General features: G+C 25.6%; 4 protein-coding genes across 4 annotated transcripts; 1 reads left to right on the top strand and 3 right to left on the bottom strand.

Annotated features, from left to right (window-relative positions):
• Positions 1-4080: 4080 nt before the first annotated feature.
• On the bottom strand, positions 4081-5102 carry OCT59_026122 (uncharacterized protein; the record flags this gene model as incomplete). The annotated part of the gene is made up of 6 exons (XM_066142965.1): positions 4081-4127; positions 4194-4250; positions 4320-4376; positions 4443-4502; positions 4568-4612; positions 5021-5102. 6 exons carry the CDS (start codon positions 5100-5102, stop codon positions 4081-4083), a joined length of 348 nt encoding a protein of 115 aa, XP_065992531.1.
• Positions 5103-8223: 3121 nt separating this feature from the next.
• OCT59_026121 (uncharacterized protein) lies at positions 8224-9118 on the bottom strand (the record flags this gene model as incomplete). The annotated part of the gene is made up of 7 exons (XM_066142964.1): positions 8224-8234; positions 8315-8383; positions 8456-8512; positions 8584-8640; positions 8713-8781; positions 8845-8886; positions 8986-9118. 7 exons carry the CDS (start codon positions 9116-9118, stop codon positions 8224-8226), a joined length of 438 nt encoding a protein of 145 aa, XP_065992530.1.
• Positions 9119-16049: 6931 nt separating this feature from the next.
• On the top strand, positions 16050-16707 carry OCT59_026120 (uncharacterized protein; the record flags this gene model as incomplete). Its single annotated transcript, XM_066142963.1, has 6 exons — positions 16050-16071; positions 16134-16175; positions 16236-16304; positions 16365-16421; positions 16499-16561; positions 16688-16707. 6 exons carry the CDS (start codon positions 16050-16052, stop codon positions 16705-16707), a joined length of 273 nt encoding a protein of 90 aa, XP_065992529.1.
• A 184-nt stretch (positions 16708-16891) lies between these two features.
• Positions 16892-18787, bottom strand: OCT59_026119 (uncharacterized protein; the record flags this gene model as incomplete). Its single annotated transcript, XM_066142962.1, has 1 exon — positions 16892-18787. One exon carries the CDS (start codon positions 18785-18787, stop codon positions 16892-16894), a length of 1896 nt encoding a protein of 631 aa, XP_065992528.1.
• Positions 18788-20662: the final 1875 nt, after the last annotated feature.

Here is a 20662-nt window from a genome sequence, read left to right as displayed (position 1 = left end):
TTCATTTGATGGATTTTGTGTCATTCCATAACATCTGACAATGGCTGGCCATTTATTATTTATAGTTAAATGTGATTTAGCCTGTAAATATAAAAACTTTTATTGTAAAACAAAAAATTGGCTAATTTTATAAATACATTTAGAATACAAACCTCTTCAAACCAACTATGATTTGCATTTTCAACATTTTCTAATTTTTTAAGTACTATTTCTGTAGTTCCAAATCTTCTTAATTGTTGTTTTTCGGAATCCCATTCTTCATATTCTCCATCAATCCAATCTGCAGTATAAATTTCGGAGAATCCTCCTTTTGTAAGATATTTAATATTTTGTAAATTACTATATGAAATCCATTCAATTATCACATTTGGTCTAGTTGTTTCCAATTGACATTTCTGTATTAAATTATCAATATCATTATTTCCAGATGTCCAATTTTTAAAATTTGCTTTTAAATAATTTCGAACACAATATTCACAATATAATGTTGCTAAACATTCTTGTTTACAATTTTCACAAATTCTTTTTGTTCCTGAATTAAAAAGAATTTTATCTCGGTCATATTTCTCATCTGTTATTTTTATTGCAAAAGTTTTTTCATCATCCGTAAGTTGTTTATCGGCAAGAATTGTTCGTTTTAGAAATTCATATTGTTTGTGAGCATCAGTGTAAATATTATAATCAATTAACGAATATGCTCTATTAGCTGTTGCATAAACTAATTCGTATCGGATGGTAGACATAATGCAATTTTATTATAAAGGTTTAAAATGAAAACTTTTTTTTAAATAAATACAAATATAAATTGGAAAAACGAAAAATTTTTTTTTTTAAAAAGAAAAAAAATTTAATTTCAAAATTCAGAAACAATTTATAGTGTAACATAAATTTGAATTTTAGTACGATTTGAATGTTATGTAACAGTTATACAAACAAATTTAAAAATAAACACGATAAACTATTTTTAGACATGTTTATCGTTACAATAAATATTTTTACATTTTATAAATAAATACTGTAACTAAAAATACACATGAATGTAAATTAGAGTTTACCGAGAATTCTAAGTGTAAAATTATAAAAACTATAATTTATTAAATTTGATGAAGGAATTAAAAATAATAGAAAATATTGATGATATTGTAATACTTTGTGATTATGATTTGTTTCATATAGTACATGCTGAATTTTTTTTTTGTAAACAAAAAGACCTAAAATCAGTAAACCAAAAATATATACGTACAGTATATTATGTTAGCGGAATAATTGAATTCTCTCATTTCTCTGTAAATTATTTGAAATGAAAATTTTTCTAACAAATTTATTGAAGTTTCTTACGCTATAATTAGTCAATAAAATAGTTAAAAAATTTTAATAATAGTGTTCCTATTTATAAAAAATCCATAAAACTATTACATATTTTACTTTTTTTATATTAAAGATTATTTCATTTAAAGTATTAAACTTATTTTATCTTGTCCTGATCGATAAGATTGGTTGCAAAACTTTAAATATGAAATAGTGAAGTTCATTGAGAAGTGCTATTAAATTTGTCACCCACATCTTCGAAAAACTCATAGTCTCATACAAAAGAAAATTAACTACATGAATAATTATTTTACATTCGAAAAACTAATTTTGTATCATATTTGAATCAATGATATATATTCAGGATCAATCTCAATAAAATATATTTAAAAATAAAAATTATTAATACACTACTTCATATACAATATATGAAAATTACTAAACATCGCCTGGGCGATCATCGCCTTTACCAGCATTAGGATGGAACTTGGGGCAAAATTAAGAATATGAATGTAATTCCACCCAAAATGCCATCCTAATGCTGGTAAAGGTGATGTTTAGCAATACCAAAAAATTATTTACTATTGTTATATGTCAGTTCTTTATGTGCTTAAAAATAAGCGTTAAATTAAATGTAAGCAGAAGGATTAATAGGGTCGGAAATTAACAGGATCAGCGTAAATCTTATACTAATTTTATTAATTCAATGTAAATCCAACGTAAAAATGCGAATATGGTATAGCTCTCCAAATAGCCTATACGATCAGACGCAAGTAAAGGATTAAACTAACCAAATATGAACAATGAATAAAAAAATAAAGTGTATAAGAAATAACACGAAAAATAAAGTGTATATGAGTTTTAATAATCAATTTTATTAATGATTTTTATAAAGGACTGTTCTAAAACTAACTTTATTAAATTCTAATTGTAGTTATTTTTTCTAAAGCGCATTTACACCGTCTTTTTATAACAAATTTTTATAAAAAAAAATATCTAATATATCGAACAAATCCGATAAATGCTATATATTTGATAAATGTTATATATTCGATAAATGTTATATATTCGATAAATTCGATAAATGCTACATATTCGATATATGCTATAAATTCGATAAATGCTATATATTCGATATATCGAACATGTCGAACATATTCGACATTTACGACATTGATCAACATCACGGGTCCGGTTATATCATGTGATTGCTGCGCGACATTTTACTGCGTAACACTATATGATTTATCATTCCTGTAAATTTATTAAAGGACCATACAAAAAATTTTTTTGACAAATGTAAAGCAAACTAATTATGATTTGCGTATTTTATGGATTTTTGAATTTCACAATAATCCCGAAAAAATACACATAAAAGATCAGGTCTGAGTTTGCGTAGAACACCATTCAAAAAAATGTTTTTATTGAATTAAATGAAATTATTGGATTTTTAAATTATGGTCTAGTCATAGAATACTATCACTAAAATCTACCTTTTTCATCCCTATTTTGAATATCTTGAGACTGCCATTTTGAAGTAAATATACCCATTTTGAACTTTGTAAATAAAACCGGTCAGTCAATTTTTTCACCCTATAAAAAATTTTATTTATTATTTCTGTAAAAATCCCGTAAAAATGTACCTCTCATGGATTCACGTAAATGAAAATAATTGATAGATTCCGTGATATAAGGTTATTAATTAGCTTGGAATATATAAATAAATCAACTTTTTTTACAGGTCATTTTTATAAATAATATAATAATTTGAAAGACATTGTCAAATATAGGTAATTACATAATAGGGTTTTTTAAAAAATGATGAGTAAATATAATTAAATCATTTATTAATATATTGCAATATTAATTAGCAGATACTATTACGCAATGCTGCAAGAAGTTATCAAAATGTCTAGTGATTGGAATCGATTCTATCAAAATTGAATTAATCGAATCATATTGGTTATCAAATAAAAAATCAGCTCAAATTGCAAAATTCCAAATAATATCCCTGTAAAAAATCTGATCTGTGTTTTATCTTTCCATGTTTTTTCCGTGAATGTATCATTTTAATGGAATTTATAGCCTTAAATCATGGAAATTTTCATCTCGCTAACACGGATATCCGTGAATGTATCATTTTCACGGAATTTTTACGGAAGACACGGAGAAATAATGGAAATATTCGGATAAAAATTTTTTATAGGGTATATTAAATATGAATCATAATTGTCTGGAGTGACTCTGGAGTGACTCTGGAGTGAAGCGAAGGACAATATATGTCTAAAATCAAATTTGGTACTGATTTGTATAACAGATCCAAACTATATTCAGATATCCATTCAATTCAGATATCTGAATATCCATTTTTTAACAGACAACCGATAGATTTAATAAATAAAAAAATATTGATTTAAATTTATTAATAAGCTATATTGAAAAAAAAATTATTTAAATTTACAAATTAAGGAACGCATAAAATATTTTACTACTCTAGCTTCAACAAAATAAAATATTCAGTATATAATTAAATTTTAAAATCAATACATATAAATAATAGAGATTAGTAATTATGATATTATTTATACAACATTAATACTATTGAAACTAGCCATCAGGAATTTCGAAAGTTAATGTTTTGTAATTTAATTAATTATTTGATTTTTTATTTAAAAGGATCATATCCTTGGAATCAAAAATCATCACCAAAAATCATCGTTATTATTATTCTTTGAGATCAAAATCAATTTTTTTTTAACTGACCGATTCATCTTAATCTTTTGAATGAAGGTTTGAATTATTATATATTTCGTCATCATCTATAAAAGAAAAAAAATATTTAAACGTTGCAAAATTAAAAATTTTATAGCAAAAGTTTCACTTACCATTAACTGGTTCTTTCATTTGTTGTATTGTTTCTTTTTCATGATCATTTTGAATGTCTATATTTTAAATAAAATAAATTAATCTTGCTTAACAAAACAATTAAATTTTAGAATTATATTACTTACAATTGTTCGAACTTATCTTTAACGTTTCAAATACCTTAGATAAGCTTTTATTACTGACTAAAATTGAGATTTATTTGTATTATTATTATTTGAAGATAATTAAATATATATAAAATATATTACCTTTAAAAATACTACTTATTTTTGATGTTCTTTTAATTTTCTGTTCGTTAAAATCATCAACTAAAAATGAAAAGTTTGTTTAATACATAAATATTTCATTAAATAAAATTTTAATAAATACTTACTATTATCAGGAATTCTAAGATCATATACTTTACTAGTATAAAGTGCTATTTTTTTTTAAAAAAAAACCAAGAAAAAATCAGAATAAATAATAAATTGACAGTAAACAATTATTTAAATTAAAAAAAAAATTAGTAATAATGAAAAAAAATCATCAATATATAAAGTAATACCTTTCGTTGCAATTTTTTGTTCAGGTAGATTGTCAAATTGATAAATTTTACTCGTAAATAATGTTCTACTTGTATAATTTGTACTGGTTTTTATTTCAAAATTATTTATTGTCTTTGACTGAAACAACTCATTTGGCATATTCCGATATGATAAATGAATTTTTCTTATCTGCTCTTCAAGTGTAATAGTATCGGGTCTTTTTAATGGATCAGCATCCCAACATTGTACCATTAAATTTTTATATTCTAAAGGAATATCTGACATAATTTCTGGTCTCATACCATTAATTATATTCATTGCAAGTTCATAATCATCATGCTCATAATCAATAAACGGCGAATATCCAGATGAAATTTCCCACATAAGTATTGCAATACTGTAAATATCAGATTTAAAAGTATATCCATTTCCTTTAATAACTTCTGGTGCTAAATATGGAAGATTTCCATATATACTTTTTGATGATTTATCAGCAGGTCCACAAAATCCAAGATCACTAATAACCCAACGATCATTTGATTTAGAATATAATATGTTTCCGGAATGCAAATCTTTATGAATTGCTTTCTCTTTATAAATATTACTAAGTGCAATAGATATTTCATAAACAATTTTAATCTTTTCTTTCCATGTAAGTTGATTATAATTTTGTTGTAAATATTTTCTTAAATCCGTATCCATCTTTAACATTACAAGCATGTAATTTCCATTTAATAGATCTTGTGTTAAACCAAAACAACGGACAATGCTACCACGCTTACTACTTATAATTAAATGTAATCTAGCCTATAAAAATATAAAACTTTTATTGTAAATAAAGAGTTGGTTAACTTTATAAATAAATTTAAAATACAAACCTCCTCAAACCATCTTTGATTTGCACTTTCAACATTCTCTAATTTTTTAAGTACTACTTTTACACTTCCAAATCTTTTTAATTGTTGATTTTTAGAATCCCACTCTTTATAAAAGCTATTAATCCAATCAGCAGTATAAATTTCGGAGAATCCACCTTTTGTTAGATATTTAATATTTTCTAAATTATTATATGGAATCCATTCAACTATATAATTTGGTCCAATAGTTTTAATTTGACATTTCTGTATTAAATCATCAATATCATTATTTCCGGATGTCCAATTTTTAAAATTTGTTTTTAAATAATTTTGAATACAATATTCACAATATAATGTAGCTAAACATTTTTTCTTACAATTTTCACAAATTCTTTTCGTTCCTGAATTAGTAATAACTTTATCTCGATCATAATTTTTAGTTAATAATCTTATTGCATAAATTTTTTCGTCATCTGTAAGAAGTTTATCAGTAAGAATTGTTTGTTTTCGAAATTCATAATATTTATGTATGTTATTATAAATTTTTAAATCTGTTAATAAAATTATTCTATTTACTGTTGAATTAACTAATTCATATCGAATGTTAGACATAATTGCAATTTTGTTGCTAAAATTTTAAAAAATGAAAAATTTTTTTTTGTTTAAAAAAAAAAATAAATATGAATTGAAAAAAAGTGAAAAAAAGAAATTATTTTTGACGATGAACTGAAAGTTACTAAACTCTAAAAAGTGTAACCATATGATCTAATGTTCATGTGGCAATTACACAAACAATTATAAACAACAAAAATAAACTATTTTTAGACATGTTTAACGTAATAAAAAAATATTTTTTACATTTCTAGAAATAAATGACAAAACTAAGGTACAAAATAAATACCTATTATGCAAACAATTACTCGTGCACACGTGACCTCACAACTGCGGCACTATCGCAGCTGAGTTGTCGTTATGATTACTTTGAATTATTTTAATTTGATAATTATATATATATGAATGCAAAAAAAAACTCTTGAAAAATTATGATAATATTATAAGGGATGATTATTCTTAGGTCAGGACCCCGAAATATACATAAAAGGGTCAGGTCAGAGTTTGCGTATAATGAGTCAAAAAAATCATGTAGATCATTCCTTTTATGGATAATCCCAGCCAAAATAATATTTCCTAATTTAGATAATGGCTGAAATTATCGTAATTCCGGCCCTGAAAGAATGCGTATTTTGGACCACTTCTGGACCTGACCTCTACATATATATTTCGGGGTCCTCTTAGGTCCTTAAATTTTAATTTATTCTATTCTATGCACTATGAAAAAAGTTCTAGTTTCAGAACACGCAAATTATTACGAACCATTCAAATGATTTTTCTCATATGTTGATTTATTGTGGCTGAAAATCGGCAGAAGTTCGTGACAATTTACACATCATAATCACAATATGCTTAATTAGTCATATAGTTAATATCATAATAAAAATATTAATAGTGGCCATTTTGACCATTTTATCTAATAATCGAAATAAAGTTAGTGTAAAATATATAAAACGTTATGAATTATTAGCTGATGTGATATAAAATTATTGACAATAATTATGGACTAAAAAAAGTTTAATTGATGCATAAATAATTATGTCACCTACAATTACACTGAAATCGAATCACATTAGTGACATTACCACCGCGATTATTAAATTAATCATGTATAAATAAAAGTCTAATATAGAAAAAAATTAAAAAATTTAATGATGCGAATATGCGATGCAAAATAAAAATTTATTAATTATAACTGATGCAAATAATTATAACTCATGCAAAAAATAATTATTATTACATGCAGAAAAAATATTACTCTTTGTATCGATGATATCAATACATGAAATTTATTTTTGATACTTAATAGTTATTCGGCACTTCGGAGCCCGAGATCAACTGATCAAATTTGATTCCCAATATAACAAGCTACCTTTAGGTAGCGTTAGTTATTCGGTTCGAAGTGCCGAATAAGTGATTTATCTGGTATCCCGTGATTTAATATTGCCTGATACACGAATTTTTGCCTGATACACGAATTTTTTGCCTGATACACGAATTTTTGCTTGATACACGATTTATTATAACCATTTTTAATTATAAAAAATCACGTAATACCGGATGAAATACATTATTTATTATTAGAAAAAGTTCGTTACATTATTATAGAAACAAGTCAAAATACTGTATAAAATGTTTGAATGATAATAAATATTTAGAGATTTATGAGAATTGGAAATTCTTTAAAACTAAAGAATTTAAAAGATTATAAGTGAATATTTCGTTGTTTTTTAAAAATTCTTTACTAATTTATAATAACTTGGTTTTAATTATTACTAATATTTTTATTTTTTTCTGGAATATTCTTATTTTAATCTTTACCACGATATTTCTTATCGTCCCTTTCTCATTGACTTTTTTTCTTTGTTTTTTTTTCGATTTAATATATAAAAATATTGATTCAGATTTATTGATAAGATATAATATTAAAAAAAAATTATTTAAATTACAAACTAAGAAATCGTGTAAAATATTTTACTATTCTAACCTTAGTGTTTAAATAAAATTTTCAATATTATTTACTTATAAATATAATTTTAAAATCCATCTAAAAAAAAAAATACATATAAATAATATAAATTAGTAATTAAGATATTATTTATACAATATTAATATTAAGAAACTAACCCTCGGGAATTTCAAATTCATCTTGATCTTCTGAATGAAGGTTTGGATTATTATGTATTTCGTCATCATCTATAAAAGGACAAAAATATTTAATTTAAATATCGCAAAATTAAAAAATTTATGTCAAAAAATTTTATTCACCATTAACTGATCCTTTCGTTCGTCGCATTATTACTTTTTTATGATCATTTCGAATGTCTATATTATTAAACAATTGATCAATCAATATTGCTTAATGAACAATTAATATTTAATATCATATTACTTACCATCCTTTGAACTTATCTTTAACGGTTTAAATACCTTAGATAATCCTTTATTAATGCCTAAAATTGAGATATAATTGTGCCATTATTATTTAAGGGATAATTAAATAAATATATATATAAATAAATTACCTTTAAAATTACTACTTATTCTTGATGTTTTATTAACCCTTAGATTGCTTGAATTATTAAAATCATCAACTAAAAAATGAAATTCGTTCAATAAATATTAACAATAAATGAAACCTTTTTAATAATACTTACTATTATCAGGAATACTAAAGTCATATACTTTACTATAAATTGCTATTTATAAAAGAAAAGTCGTTTAAAAGTTGTTATAATAATTTGATAAAATGATAATCTTAACTTCTTGTTCCTCTAACAAAATATAAAAAGTAGTACCTTCTGTTGTATTTTTTCGATCAAGTAAATTGTCAAATTGATAAATTTTACTTGTAAATAATCTGCTACTTGTATCACTAATTTTTATTTCAATATTATTTAGTTTTTTTGCCTGAAAAACTTCATTTGGCATATTTTGATATAATAGATGAATTTCATTCATTTTTTCCCGAAGAGATTGAATATCAAGTCTATTTGATGGATTATCATCCCAACATTGCTTCATTAAACTTTTATATTCTAAAGGAGTGTCTGACGCAATTTCTGGTCTCATGCCATCAATTATATTCATCGCAAGCTCATAATCATTATGCTCATAATCAATAAATGGTGAATATCCAGTTGAGATTTCCCACATAAGTATTGCAACACTATAAATATCAGATTTAAAAGTATATCCTTTTCCATTAATAACTTCTGGTGCTATATATGGAAGATTTCCATATATACTTTTCGATGATTTATCAGTGGGTCCACAAAATCCGAGATCACTAATAAACCAACGATCATTATATTTTGAATATAATATGTTTCCAGAGTGCAAATCTCTATGAATTGCTTTTTCAAGATGAATGAAAAAAAGTGAATCAATTATTTCAAAAGCAATTCTAATTTTTTGTTTCCACGTAAGTTGATTATTAATTTGTAAATATTTTCTTAAATCCATATCCATTTCCATCATTACAAGCATATAATTTCCATTTGGTATATCTCTTGTTAAACCAAAGCATTTAACAATGGTAGTATGTTTATTGTTTATAGTTAAATGCGATTTAGCCTATAAAAATTTAAGAATTTTATCGTTTAATATATAAAGAATGATTCAATTTTATAAAATAAATTAAAAAATATATATATACCTCCTCATACCAACTTTGACTTGCACTTTCAACATTTTCTAACCTTTTAAGTATTACTCTTATAGTTCCAAATCTTTTTAATTGTAGATTTTTAGAATCCCATTGTTTATAATATCCATTAATCCAACGTGCAGTATATATTTCAGAAAATCCACCTTTTGTTAAATATTTAATATCCCTTAAATTTTTATATGAAATCCATTCAATTACTTTACTTGGCATAAGTGTTTCTAATTGACATTTTTGTATTAAATTATCAATATCATAATTTCCTGATGTCCAATTTTTAAAATTTAATTTTAAAAAATTTTGAACACAAAATTCACAATATAATGTTGCTAAACATTCTTGATCACAATTTTCACAAATTCTTTTTATTCCAGAATTTGAAAGAACTTTATTTTGATCATAAAACTCATTTATTATTCTTATTGCTAAAGTTTTTTCATCATCTGTAAGAATTTTATCATCAAGAATGAATTGTTTACGAAATTCAAATTGTTTATGCATATCAGTACGAATATTATAATCAGTTAACGAACATGCTCTACTAACTGTTTCATTAATTAATCCTCTTCGAATAATAGTAGACATAATATAAAAATTTTATTATAAAAAGTTTTTAAAAGGAAAAATTTTTTTTGTTTATTTTATTGTTAAAATATTTAAATTGAAAAAATGAATTTTTTTTTTTTCAAAAAATTCCGAAGTGTAACATAATAAATTTGTTGATCATGTTATGTAACTAGGGATAGGCATCATGCACATGATGCCCCACCCATGCAGTCATGATTCATACACGTGCATGACTGCGCATCAAAATGGGATTATTAAATTATTTTAAAATCAATGAAATTATTTTCAATAAAAATTATTATCAATAATGCCACTATCAGATCCATTTAATATGGTCATGTTTTAATCAACTAGGACATGAAAAGAAACGAAATCGGTTAACTAATGAACGGGTATTAAAATTGGTATACATTTATAGCAATTATAAAATTAATTGTCCGCGACAAGAATTACATCCTGATATAATGGAAATATTAACAGAAGATGAAAGTGAAGAATTATTACAAAATGATTCAGATTATGAAGTAATTGATAGTGAAGAATAGAAAATGATGAAACGGACAATGAAGATGAAAAAAAACAACTGAAAAAAATCATGTAAAATTACTATTATTGTAAAATTTCCATATATTCGATAATACAAATAAATTACGTAAATTATAAAAAAAAAAAGTTTATAGTATGATCGCAAAATGCTGCATCACATGTATCAATTGCATCATGTTGCATCATGCGCATGATATGACCATCTCTATATGTAACAATTAAATAGTGCAACTGCGTTAATTGTGTTTTGATTTTGTTAAGAGTATTAAAATAAACGGTACAAAACTATTGATTGATACAAAAAATTACAAAATAAAAAAAGAAAAAACTGGCTCCCCAGCATTACCGAAGTAAAACTATTAATGTTGGTTAACATATTTAGAAATAATTGTGTTGATCGAAATGTAACTTTTATTAAAACATGGGAATGATATTCAGCAATTTTTTCCGAAAGTTTTATACAAATACAGTAATGTACAGTAAAGTACGTCATAATGTAGCACTAGTTACGCTAAATTTAGCCATCAAATCAAAAGATTTTTGTGGAGATTTAATTAATCATCATACCAACATACTGAATTTTTAACATTCTTTCAATAATTTTTCAGCTGCTTTTAATTTATCATTGGAGGAATTTTTTATTAAAAACTTCAACAGATGATTAAATTAAATACAAAAATGTTAATGCAAATAAGGAATACTATACCAATTATGATTATTTAAAAGGAAAAGCTAAAAAAGTCTATTAGTAGTTTAAAATTGCATACGGGACGCTAGTTTCCGTGGTACGGTTCCGCCATGATGATCAATGATATCAACGGCTTCCCGTGAAATAACTAGAAATGGTAAAATTTTTTTTTTTTAATATTACTAGATGACTTATTGGTGAACAGTCCTACTTTTAGGGCACGGTTTTTGCCAAAACGGTTCAGTTTTTAACGTTTTCGCAACGTTTTTTATTAAAAAAACGTGCGAATACGTGAAATTATTAATAAAAAACGTTTTTGCAACGTTTCCTATTAATAAAATAATTAAAAAAACGTGCGAAAACGTTTTTTTTAATTAAATTGCTTTAATAAAAAACGTTGCAAAACGTAAATTACTTAATAAAAACGTTTTCGCAACGTTGTTTGTTAAAATAATTAAAAACATTTGCGAAAAACGTTTTTTATTTGTTAAATTACATGTTAAAAAACGTTTCGAAACGTTCTTTAATGTTTTAGCATAATTTAGAGGTCTTAAAATCATTTCTTAAATTTAAATCGGTCCGGTCCAGATTGAAAGACCAGTCTTTTTGGGACCAGACCGGACCGATTCAACCCTACTTAAATCCTGTAATGATAAACTAAACTTTTTTTTTTTTTTTTGTTATTTATCGCTGTTTTCAAATTAGTGGGACCCCCTGCATGTCACCCACTAAGGAAATCAGTTTTCGCAAATGTGGAAACCCCAGAATTTTTCTGAATAACTTTGTAGTAAAGGTCCGATTGCTAGTGATTTCTGGAGGAAATCTCAGGAAATTCTCAATTATTCAAATAGTTTGCTTATAAGTGAGTGATAAAACTTTGTGTAACATAAACACTTTTTTATAAGCAAACTACCTTTACAATTGAGAATTTCCTAAGATTTCCTCTGGAAATCGCTAATAATTGATCTTTTCCTACATAGTTATTCAGAAAAATTCTGGGTTTTCGCAAATTTTTGGAAATCGATTTCCTTAGGGGTGACATACAGGGGTCCCACTAATTTGAAAACAGCGATAATTAACTAAGAGCATAAAATATTTTCATAAATCAAATGTATCATTTTAAATTACAAATTAATTTTTTATAGTAACACCTTGTTAGTCTGAAGTGTAACGAAGGACTATATACTTATGCGCTTGATGACATAATGTCCAGATGTCCGTATAATTCCCAATTATTCCGCTCATCCTAGAAACTGAACCTATGTTCCTTAGATGACAGATTTCGTAATTTAATCACTACTTCGGACCTTCCGTTATCCTAGTTTATTGCCAAATGATATAGTTGATTAATTGGTGGATGAACATAAAGTCATTAAATATTTGTAATAAAGATTATTTCATTTTATTATTATTTTATAAATAATTATCTTGACAGTAAATTTGGTTTAAACCTGATCAAACCAGTCGCTGACAAGCGTTTAAATTTAATTTTACAGAAATCGTAGAATGCCTGTCATGCAAAAATAACGAATTAATTAGCGAGTTAATGAACAATTACTATTAAGTCATTATAAATGAAATGCAATCATATGAAATTTGCTTATACTGTTGTACTAGTATACAATTTCCTGTTTCTGAGTTTATTGTCCAAAGCGTTATCGAAGAACTTTCCATTCTACTCATGCAATGTCTGTCCGTCGCGCTACGTGTATGGCCAATAAAGTTTATGAAACGATTACAGTAATAACGTAGTAACAAAAACAATAAATTACAATGGGATTTTAGAATCAGACGTAACGCTTGTGTAGAAACAAAATATAAATGTTACATATTAATTTTTGTACCGAATTATAAATTATAATAATAAATATCATTGGCTTTTTAAAGTGGTAATAAATATTTTTATCTAAAACTGCATCTTTTAACTATACATTTTTTAGCAATACATTATTTTTAACTTTAGCAATACATATTTTTTGTAGACAATTTCAATTTCTTGTGATAAGTAATTGATCACGATGATTATAATGCTTCGGATGCTTCAACAGTTACTGTTTCCTAGTAATTATGTATGAATTATAAAAAAAAAAGAATTGCAATTTATAATGTTACGAAAAATATTTAATTTATTAATAAGTTCAATATAGTACTAGTTTTGGTTTAAAACAGGCTAAGTTGTTTATAGAAATCAGGCTTATAAGAAATTGAGTTTAATGTTATAATGTTAGTATATTTTACAATTAAGACTTGATTTACTCAAAAAGGTTAGTATGAGATTCTTAATTTATTTTGTTTGATGCTTTTCTTAACTCATTATAGAGTGAGAATTTCAATAAAACTTGATAGTAATGTAGAAATATTATAATTTCAAATAATACGAAAGTATTCATCTATTCTGCTTCATATAATATAAATTATTTTTATTTTATTTACTAATTTTAAAGCTTTTTTTTACAAGAAATTTTTCTATGTAATTTCATGTATCACTAATTCAATAATCACTACTACTGTCAATGTTATTTTTAAATTTGTCATCACAATCCGGTAACTTCCTACTTTAGTATTCACGCTATCTTCTATTTTTAGTTTTTTTTTTAAAATAAATATTTATTTATAGGGATGATCAACAAGCATATCTAAAAATAGTTTATTTTGTTTATCTTTTAAAATTGTGTAATTGTCACATGACATTATTCTGCTGATCATACAAAAAATTCGAATTTATGGTTACACTATTCGGGAATTTTTTGAAACTTAAATTTCGTTGTCAAAAATTCCTTTCCCAGTTCATATTTTTTTTTTTATACCAATAAAAAAATTTTTCTTTTTAAACTTTTGTAATTAAATTGCATTATGTCTACCATTCGATATGAATTAGTTAATGCAACAGTTAATAGAGCATATTCGTTAATTGATTATAATATTCACACTGATATTCACAAACGACATGAATTTAGAAAACAAACAATTCTTGCTGATAAACTTCTTACAGATGATGAAAAAACTGAAGCAATAAAAAAAATAACTAAAGATTACGACCGAAATAAAATTCTTCAAAATACGGGAACAAAAAGAATTTGTGAAAATTGCAATCAAGAATGTTTAGCTACATTATATTGTGAATATTGTATTCGAAATTATTTAAAAGGAAAATTTTCACATTGGACATCTGGAAATGATGATATTGATAATTTAATACAGAAATGTCAAATGGAATCACTTATGCCAGATGTGATAATTGAATGGATTCCATATAATAATTTAATAAATATTAAATATCTTACAAAAGGTGGTTTCTCCGAAATTTATACTGCAGATTGGATTAATGGATATTATGATGAATGGGATTCTAAAAAACAACAATTAAAAAGAATTGAAAGACCTGGAATGCAAAACTTGGTAGCAAAAGTAGTACTCAAAAAATTAGAAAATGTTGAAAGTGCAAATCAAAGTTGGTTTGAAGAGGTTTGTATTCTAAATGTATTTATAAATTAGCCAATTGTTTGTTTTACAATAAAGAATTTTTATATTTACAGGCTAAATCACATTTAACAATAAATAATGAATGTACAGAAATTGTCCGATGTTATGGAATGACACAAAATCCATCAAATGGAAGTTATATGCTTGTAATGATAAAAATGGATACAGATTTAAGAAATTATTTACAACAAAATAATGAACGACTCACATGGAAAGAAAGAATTAAAATTACTTTTGAAATAACTAGTGCAGTATATTGGATTCATGATGAGAAGGCAATTCATAGAGATTTGCACTCTGGAAATATATTATTTTCACAATTTAATGATAGATGGTATATTAGTGATCTTGGATTTTGTGGACCTGCTGATAAATCATCAAAATGTATATATGGAAATCTTCCTTACATAGCACCAGAAGTTATTAATGGAAAAGGATATACTTTTAAATCTGATATTTATAGTGTTGCAATACTTATGTGGGAAATTTCATTTGGACAACCACCATTTGTTAATTATAAGCATGATGATTATAATCTTGCAATGGATATAATTAATGGTATGAGACCAAAAATTATGTCAGAAATTCCTTTAGAATATAAATCTTTAATGGAACAATGTTGGGATGCTAATCCATCAAAAAGACTTGATATTGTATCTTTTAATGATAAAATAAGAGAAATTCATTTATCATATCAAAATATGCCAAATGAATTATTTCAATCAAAAGCAAAAAGTAATTTTGAAACAAAAACTAGTACAAATTATACAAGTAGTAGCAAATTATTTACAAGCAAAATTCATCAATTTGAAAATTTACCTGAACCAAAGAATGCAACAGAAGGTATTGTTTATAAGACTTTTTTGTTTATTGATTAAGACATGACATTTCTAATTTCTTTTTTAATTTAAATGTTTATAGAAGGACAAGAAGGTTGATATTTTTTATTGCTATTTTCTTAACTATTATAATAATTTTTTAACCATTTTAAATAGCATTTCATAGTAAAACATATGACTTTAATATTCCTGACAATAGTAAGTATTTATTAAAATTTCATTTGATGAAATATTTATTAACCAAATTTTCATTTTTAGTTGAAGATTTTAATAATTCAAACGATCAAAAGATTAATAAAACATCAAAAATGAATAGTATTTTTAAAGGTAATTTATTTATATATCCAAAATTTTTGAAATAATAATACAAATTTATCTCAATTATAGCCAGCAGTAAAAGTTTGTCTAAAGTATTTAAAACTTTAAAAATAAATTCCAAGAATGGTAAGTAAAATAAATTTAAATCTTAGTTTATTGTTTATGCAATATTTAATAAAATTTTATTTATTTTATTTAAAAAGATATAGAAATTCAAAATGATTATAAAAAAGAAACAATACAACAAGTGAGAGAACCAGTTATTGGTAAGTAGAATATTTATTATAAATTTTTAATTTTGCAATATTTTAATTAAATAAGTACTTTTTTTTTTTTTTTTTTTTTTTTTCACTCGCGTAAATGCGAAACTCCTTTATTAAAATTATAAAAAGCGCACCAATTACAAAATTAAACTGGAGAATCACTTGAAGTAACCAGTGCAAGCACTAATTCAACCTCTCCATACCGGGCGCTTCGGCCTACCGCTCGGTCAACCCACGATCCCCTTAAAATAACTACACAACTACGAGAAAAAAACTATCTATATAAAAATTAAAATAAAATATCTACACTATACAATTTCTATATACGTGAAACTATTTCTTTTTAACTAATCTACGTCTGCCTCCTCTACCTTGTCCACGACTACCTGGTTTTCCTCCTCTTTTGTTATGCGCTTCTGTACTTACCACCACTTGATCTTCTTCTTCTTCATCACTATCACTTTCTATTCCTTCTTCCTCTTTTACACGGTCACCTTGTGTCTTTCTTAGGCGTTTCCGTTGTTCTGCTGCTTCTTTTGCTTTTTCGAAGGCCTTCCTGTAAGTATCACGCTGCGCTTGTAGTCGCTCCATATATTCTGGAGTACGAATCGGTTCATTCTTCTTTTTTTCATCTAGCCTCTTGCTACATGTTTCATTTATCGATTCATACTCGTGTAATTCTAATGGTGATACCTGTTTAGTATTTTCATTGGATTTTGCTTTTTTCTCTTTTTCACTTTTAATCTTATCCAGTATTTTTTGATTTTCATTCACTTTGGTATGAACTACTTCCAATTCTTTTTGTAAAGTATCACGTTCCAACCTTGCTTCATCCATCTTCTTTTTTCTTTCTTTTAAATCTGTAACTAGCACAGCGTACCCATTTCTACATCTGTCAATCCACTTTTCATCATCTTTTTCATCCTGTGACAACTCTTTGTTGATTTCTGCTCTCAAATCCAAAACTATGTCTACAACTTTCTTTGGTGAGGCGTAGTCTTTTATCGATGTTGATGCGATATTTTGTGGAGATTCATCTAATAAATTCTTCCTATATTTATTTACTACATCAACCACCTCGTCTGTACTAACGTTATCTATAATTGTTGGCTTGGCTATAGGTTGTATTTTCGTTGCAGGCGTTACTTTTCCATTATTTCTTGGCGTAGTGCTGACCAAATCACTACGTGAGTCCCTTTTTGAGATCTCTACCGGTTGATTGCCCAAACCCTTACCATGAATAATCCAAGTATCGTCTGCTCCTTTGTCCAATGCCTTAGCTGCGTCCAACTGATCTTTGTCTTTAAAGTATGCAAGAAATACTAAGTTTTTTCCAAAACGTGCCATTTTGCCATACTCAAAAGAGTAATTTTTTCTAGCTACGTCTTGATAATAATTTGAACGAATTATTTTGTATGCCTTCCACTTACATTTTTCTTTTATAGATTTGACTGTACTTTGTCCTGGAAACCAACGAACTTGCATCGTTGTTTGTTTCTTTTCACTATTACCAAATAAAAGTTGTACTTTCCACGTTTCTCTCACGAACTCACTTTCGTATTCATCAAATAAACTAATTTCAGCTCTTACCGATTGGTATTTATAGTGCTTTTTAATCCTTATTCTATGAACATTTCCTATATTTTTAATGGCTGAAATAACTTCACTTTCACTATAACGCGCTGGTATATCATAAAACATTATGTCACGTGATGTTGCACATACGTCCCTTGAATTTTGTACGATCGGCTGTTGATCGTCCGGTGTATGTAGTGCAATTTCCCTAATCGTTTCTTTTTCACGTTCTCTTTTTTTCCCCTTTTTTCTTTGTTTGTTCTGACTTTTGGTTGGTGCTTTAACATTGCTATCGATTACTTTTTTTGGAACTTCTTCATGTGGCTGATTTTTTTGCTGTGCCTGGCGCAGCCATGAACGAAGCCTAGTATTTTGTTTTCCTATCTGTTTAACGTCGTTATCATATTCTCTATAAGCATATCTCAAGCAACCTCTTAAGAGTAGTTCCACTATCTCTCCCTTTATTCCCGTAGTTTCACTTATATCTGCTATTACTTTGTGTGTTCGCAGCGTTCTGAAAAAAATTTTATCAAGCTCGCCTTGCAAATTTTCTGACGACCTTGTCTCTGCGTTTTTAAAATTTTTATTCACCAAAGTGCTGACTTCCCTTAGTATTTTTGAGTCAAACTCATCCTGGTGTAGATATGACTCCATTTCCTTGACTTTTTATAAGTGTTTTTATTAGAAAATGAAGTATTTTTTAAATTTTTTTCTTCCTGTGAATTTTTGGTCTGAATGATCGTCCGGAAGAGTTCACCATGGTCCCCAAATAAGTACTTTTTTATATTTTTATAGACGATGATGAAATACATAATAATCCAAACCTTCATTCGGAAGAACAAGATGAATTTGAGATTCCTGATGGTTAGTTTCTTAATATTAATATTTTATAAATAATAATATTTTAATTACTAATTGTTGTTTATTTATATACATTTTTTTTTTAGATGGATTTTAAAATTATAATTATATACAAACAATATTGAATATTTTATTTTGAATTATTTAAACACTAAGGCTAGAGTAGCAAAATATTTTATGCATTCCTTAGTTTGTAATGTAAATAATTTTTTTTTTAAATATATATTATGGCTTATTAATAAATTTAAAATCAAAATACAGAGAAAAAAAAATAATTAATGATTGAAACTTTTAATGTGAACAATAGGAAATGTCAATTGATATTTTTTTTAAGTCCGTCAGCAAAAATTTTCTTTTTTAGAAATTTGTATTGTTTGTGAATGTCAGTGTAAATATTATAATCAATTAATGAATACACTCTATTAAGTGTTGTATGAATTAATTCATGTCGGATGGTAAGCATAATGAATTTCCTTGTAAAAATTTAAAAAAATATTTTTTAGTGATAAAGTTTGAAAAAAAATTATTTTTGACGGTTAATAAAACGGATTTGATCGAATAATTTAACAGATTGAATGCTGTTTTTAGCGATAGAATTAAAGATATTAATGGTAACGCAGAAGGATCAAAAGGTAAAGGTAAAGAAATTTAAGACGGATAGTGAAAAATTGAACGTAAATATAAAATGTATCGCGCAAACTCAGGGTGCTAGGGATGACAGTGATGGTGTGTAAGTTTCAATTTTTATATTGTAATAAACTTAATCACAATATAGTTAGGTTTGTTTGTAGTATAAATCAAGAATCTTTTATATTAATTTAGATTTATAGATAGATACTTTATTAACACGATATATTTACGTCGACATTGGTATTAATTACGTTTTGTAACTATGGCAATACTAATAAAGTTAATATAAAAAAAAATATTATTATGATTATTATTTTTGATATTTAAACTATTAATAGTGTAACATGAATTTTTTAGACATGTTTAACAGTTAACCATTAGCATAAATAAATATTTAGGAAAAATAAAAGTTTACACATGAACACAATTTTTTTTAATAATGATTAACATATCGTGTGATTATTATGATTTATTTCGTACACCCTGAAACTTTGTAAAAGAATTCAATTCATACGAAATTCATACCAAAAATAATTCCTTTTGCATTCAATAAAGAAACGAACATTCTTTGGTAAAAAAAAAGAAGAAATATTATCCAAATAATTTATAACGTTAGGATTCATGTATACAATCTCAAGTAATAAAAAACATTTCGATACCAAATAATAACTTGGTGCTCCAATTTAGCCATTAAATGGTAACGACAACGATTATTGTGAAATTTATTAGTCAAGTAACGGTCAAATTCTCGTTATATATGTAAAAAAGTTTAGGAGTTATTGGAATACTGCGGTGACCAATAGGAATTAATGCTACTAATACTGATTTCAATATTGGATGTCTTAATCCCGCTCGACTGAACAATAATAGTAATTATTAAAAAAATATAAAACGTCATGATATTGCTGCATCATAAATTTTCAGGAAAGATTTTATATCGCCGTCTTTAATCATTTCAAAAAGTTTTGTATAGTAAGTGATAAATGTTGTATGTTACATTACATGCAAAGTAAATTTTTTGGAGTTACAGTTCATAAT

Source organism: Rhizophagus irregularis, chromosome 6 (assembly GCF_026210795.1).
Source record: "Rhizophagus irregularis chromosome 6, complete sequence".
NCBI lineage: Eukaryota > Fungi > Glomeromycota > Glomeromycetes > Glomerales > Glomeraceae > Rhizophagus > Rhizophagus irregularis.
Note: the sequence above shows the minus strand (reverse complement) of the source record. Positions and strands in the feature narration are given on the sequence as shown.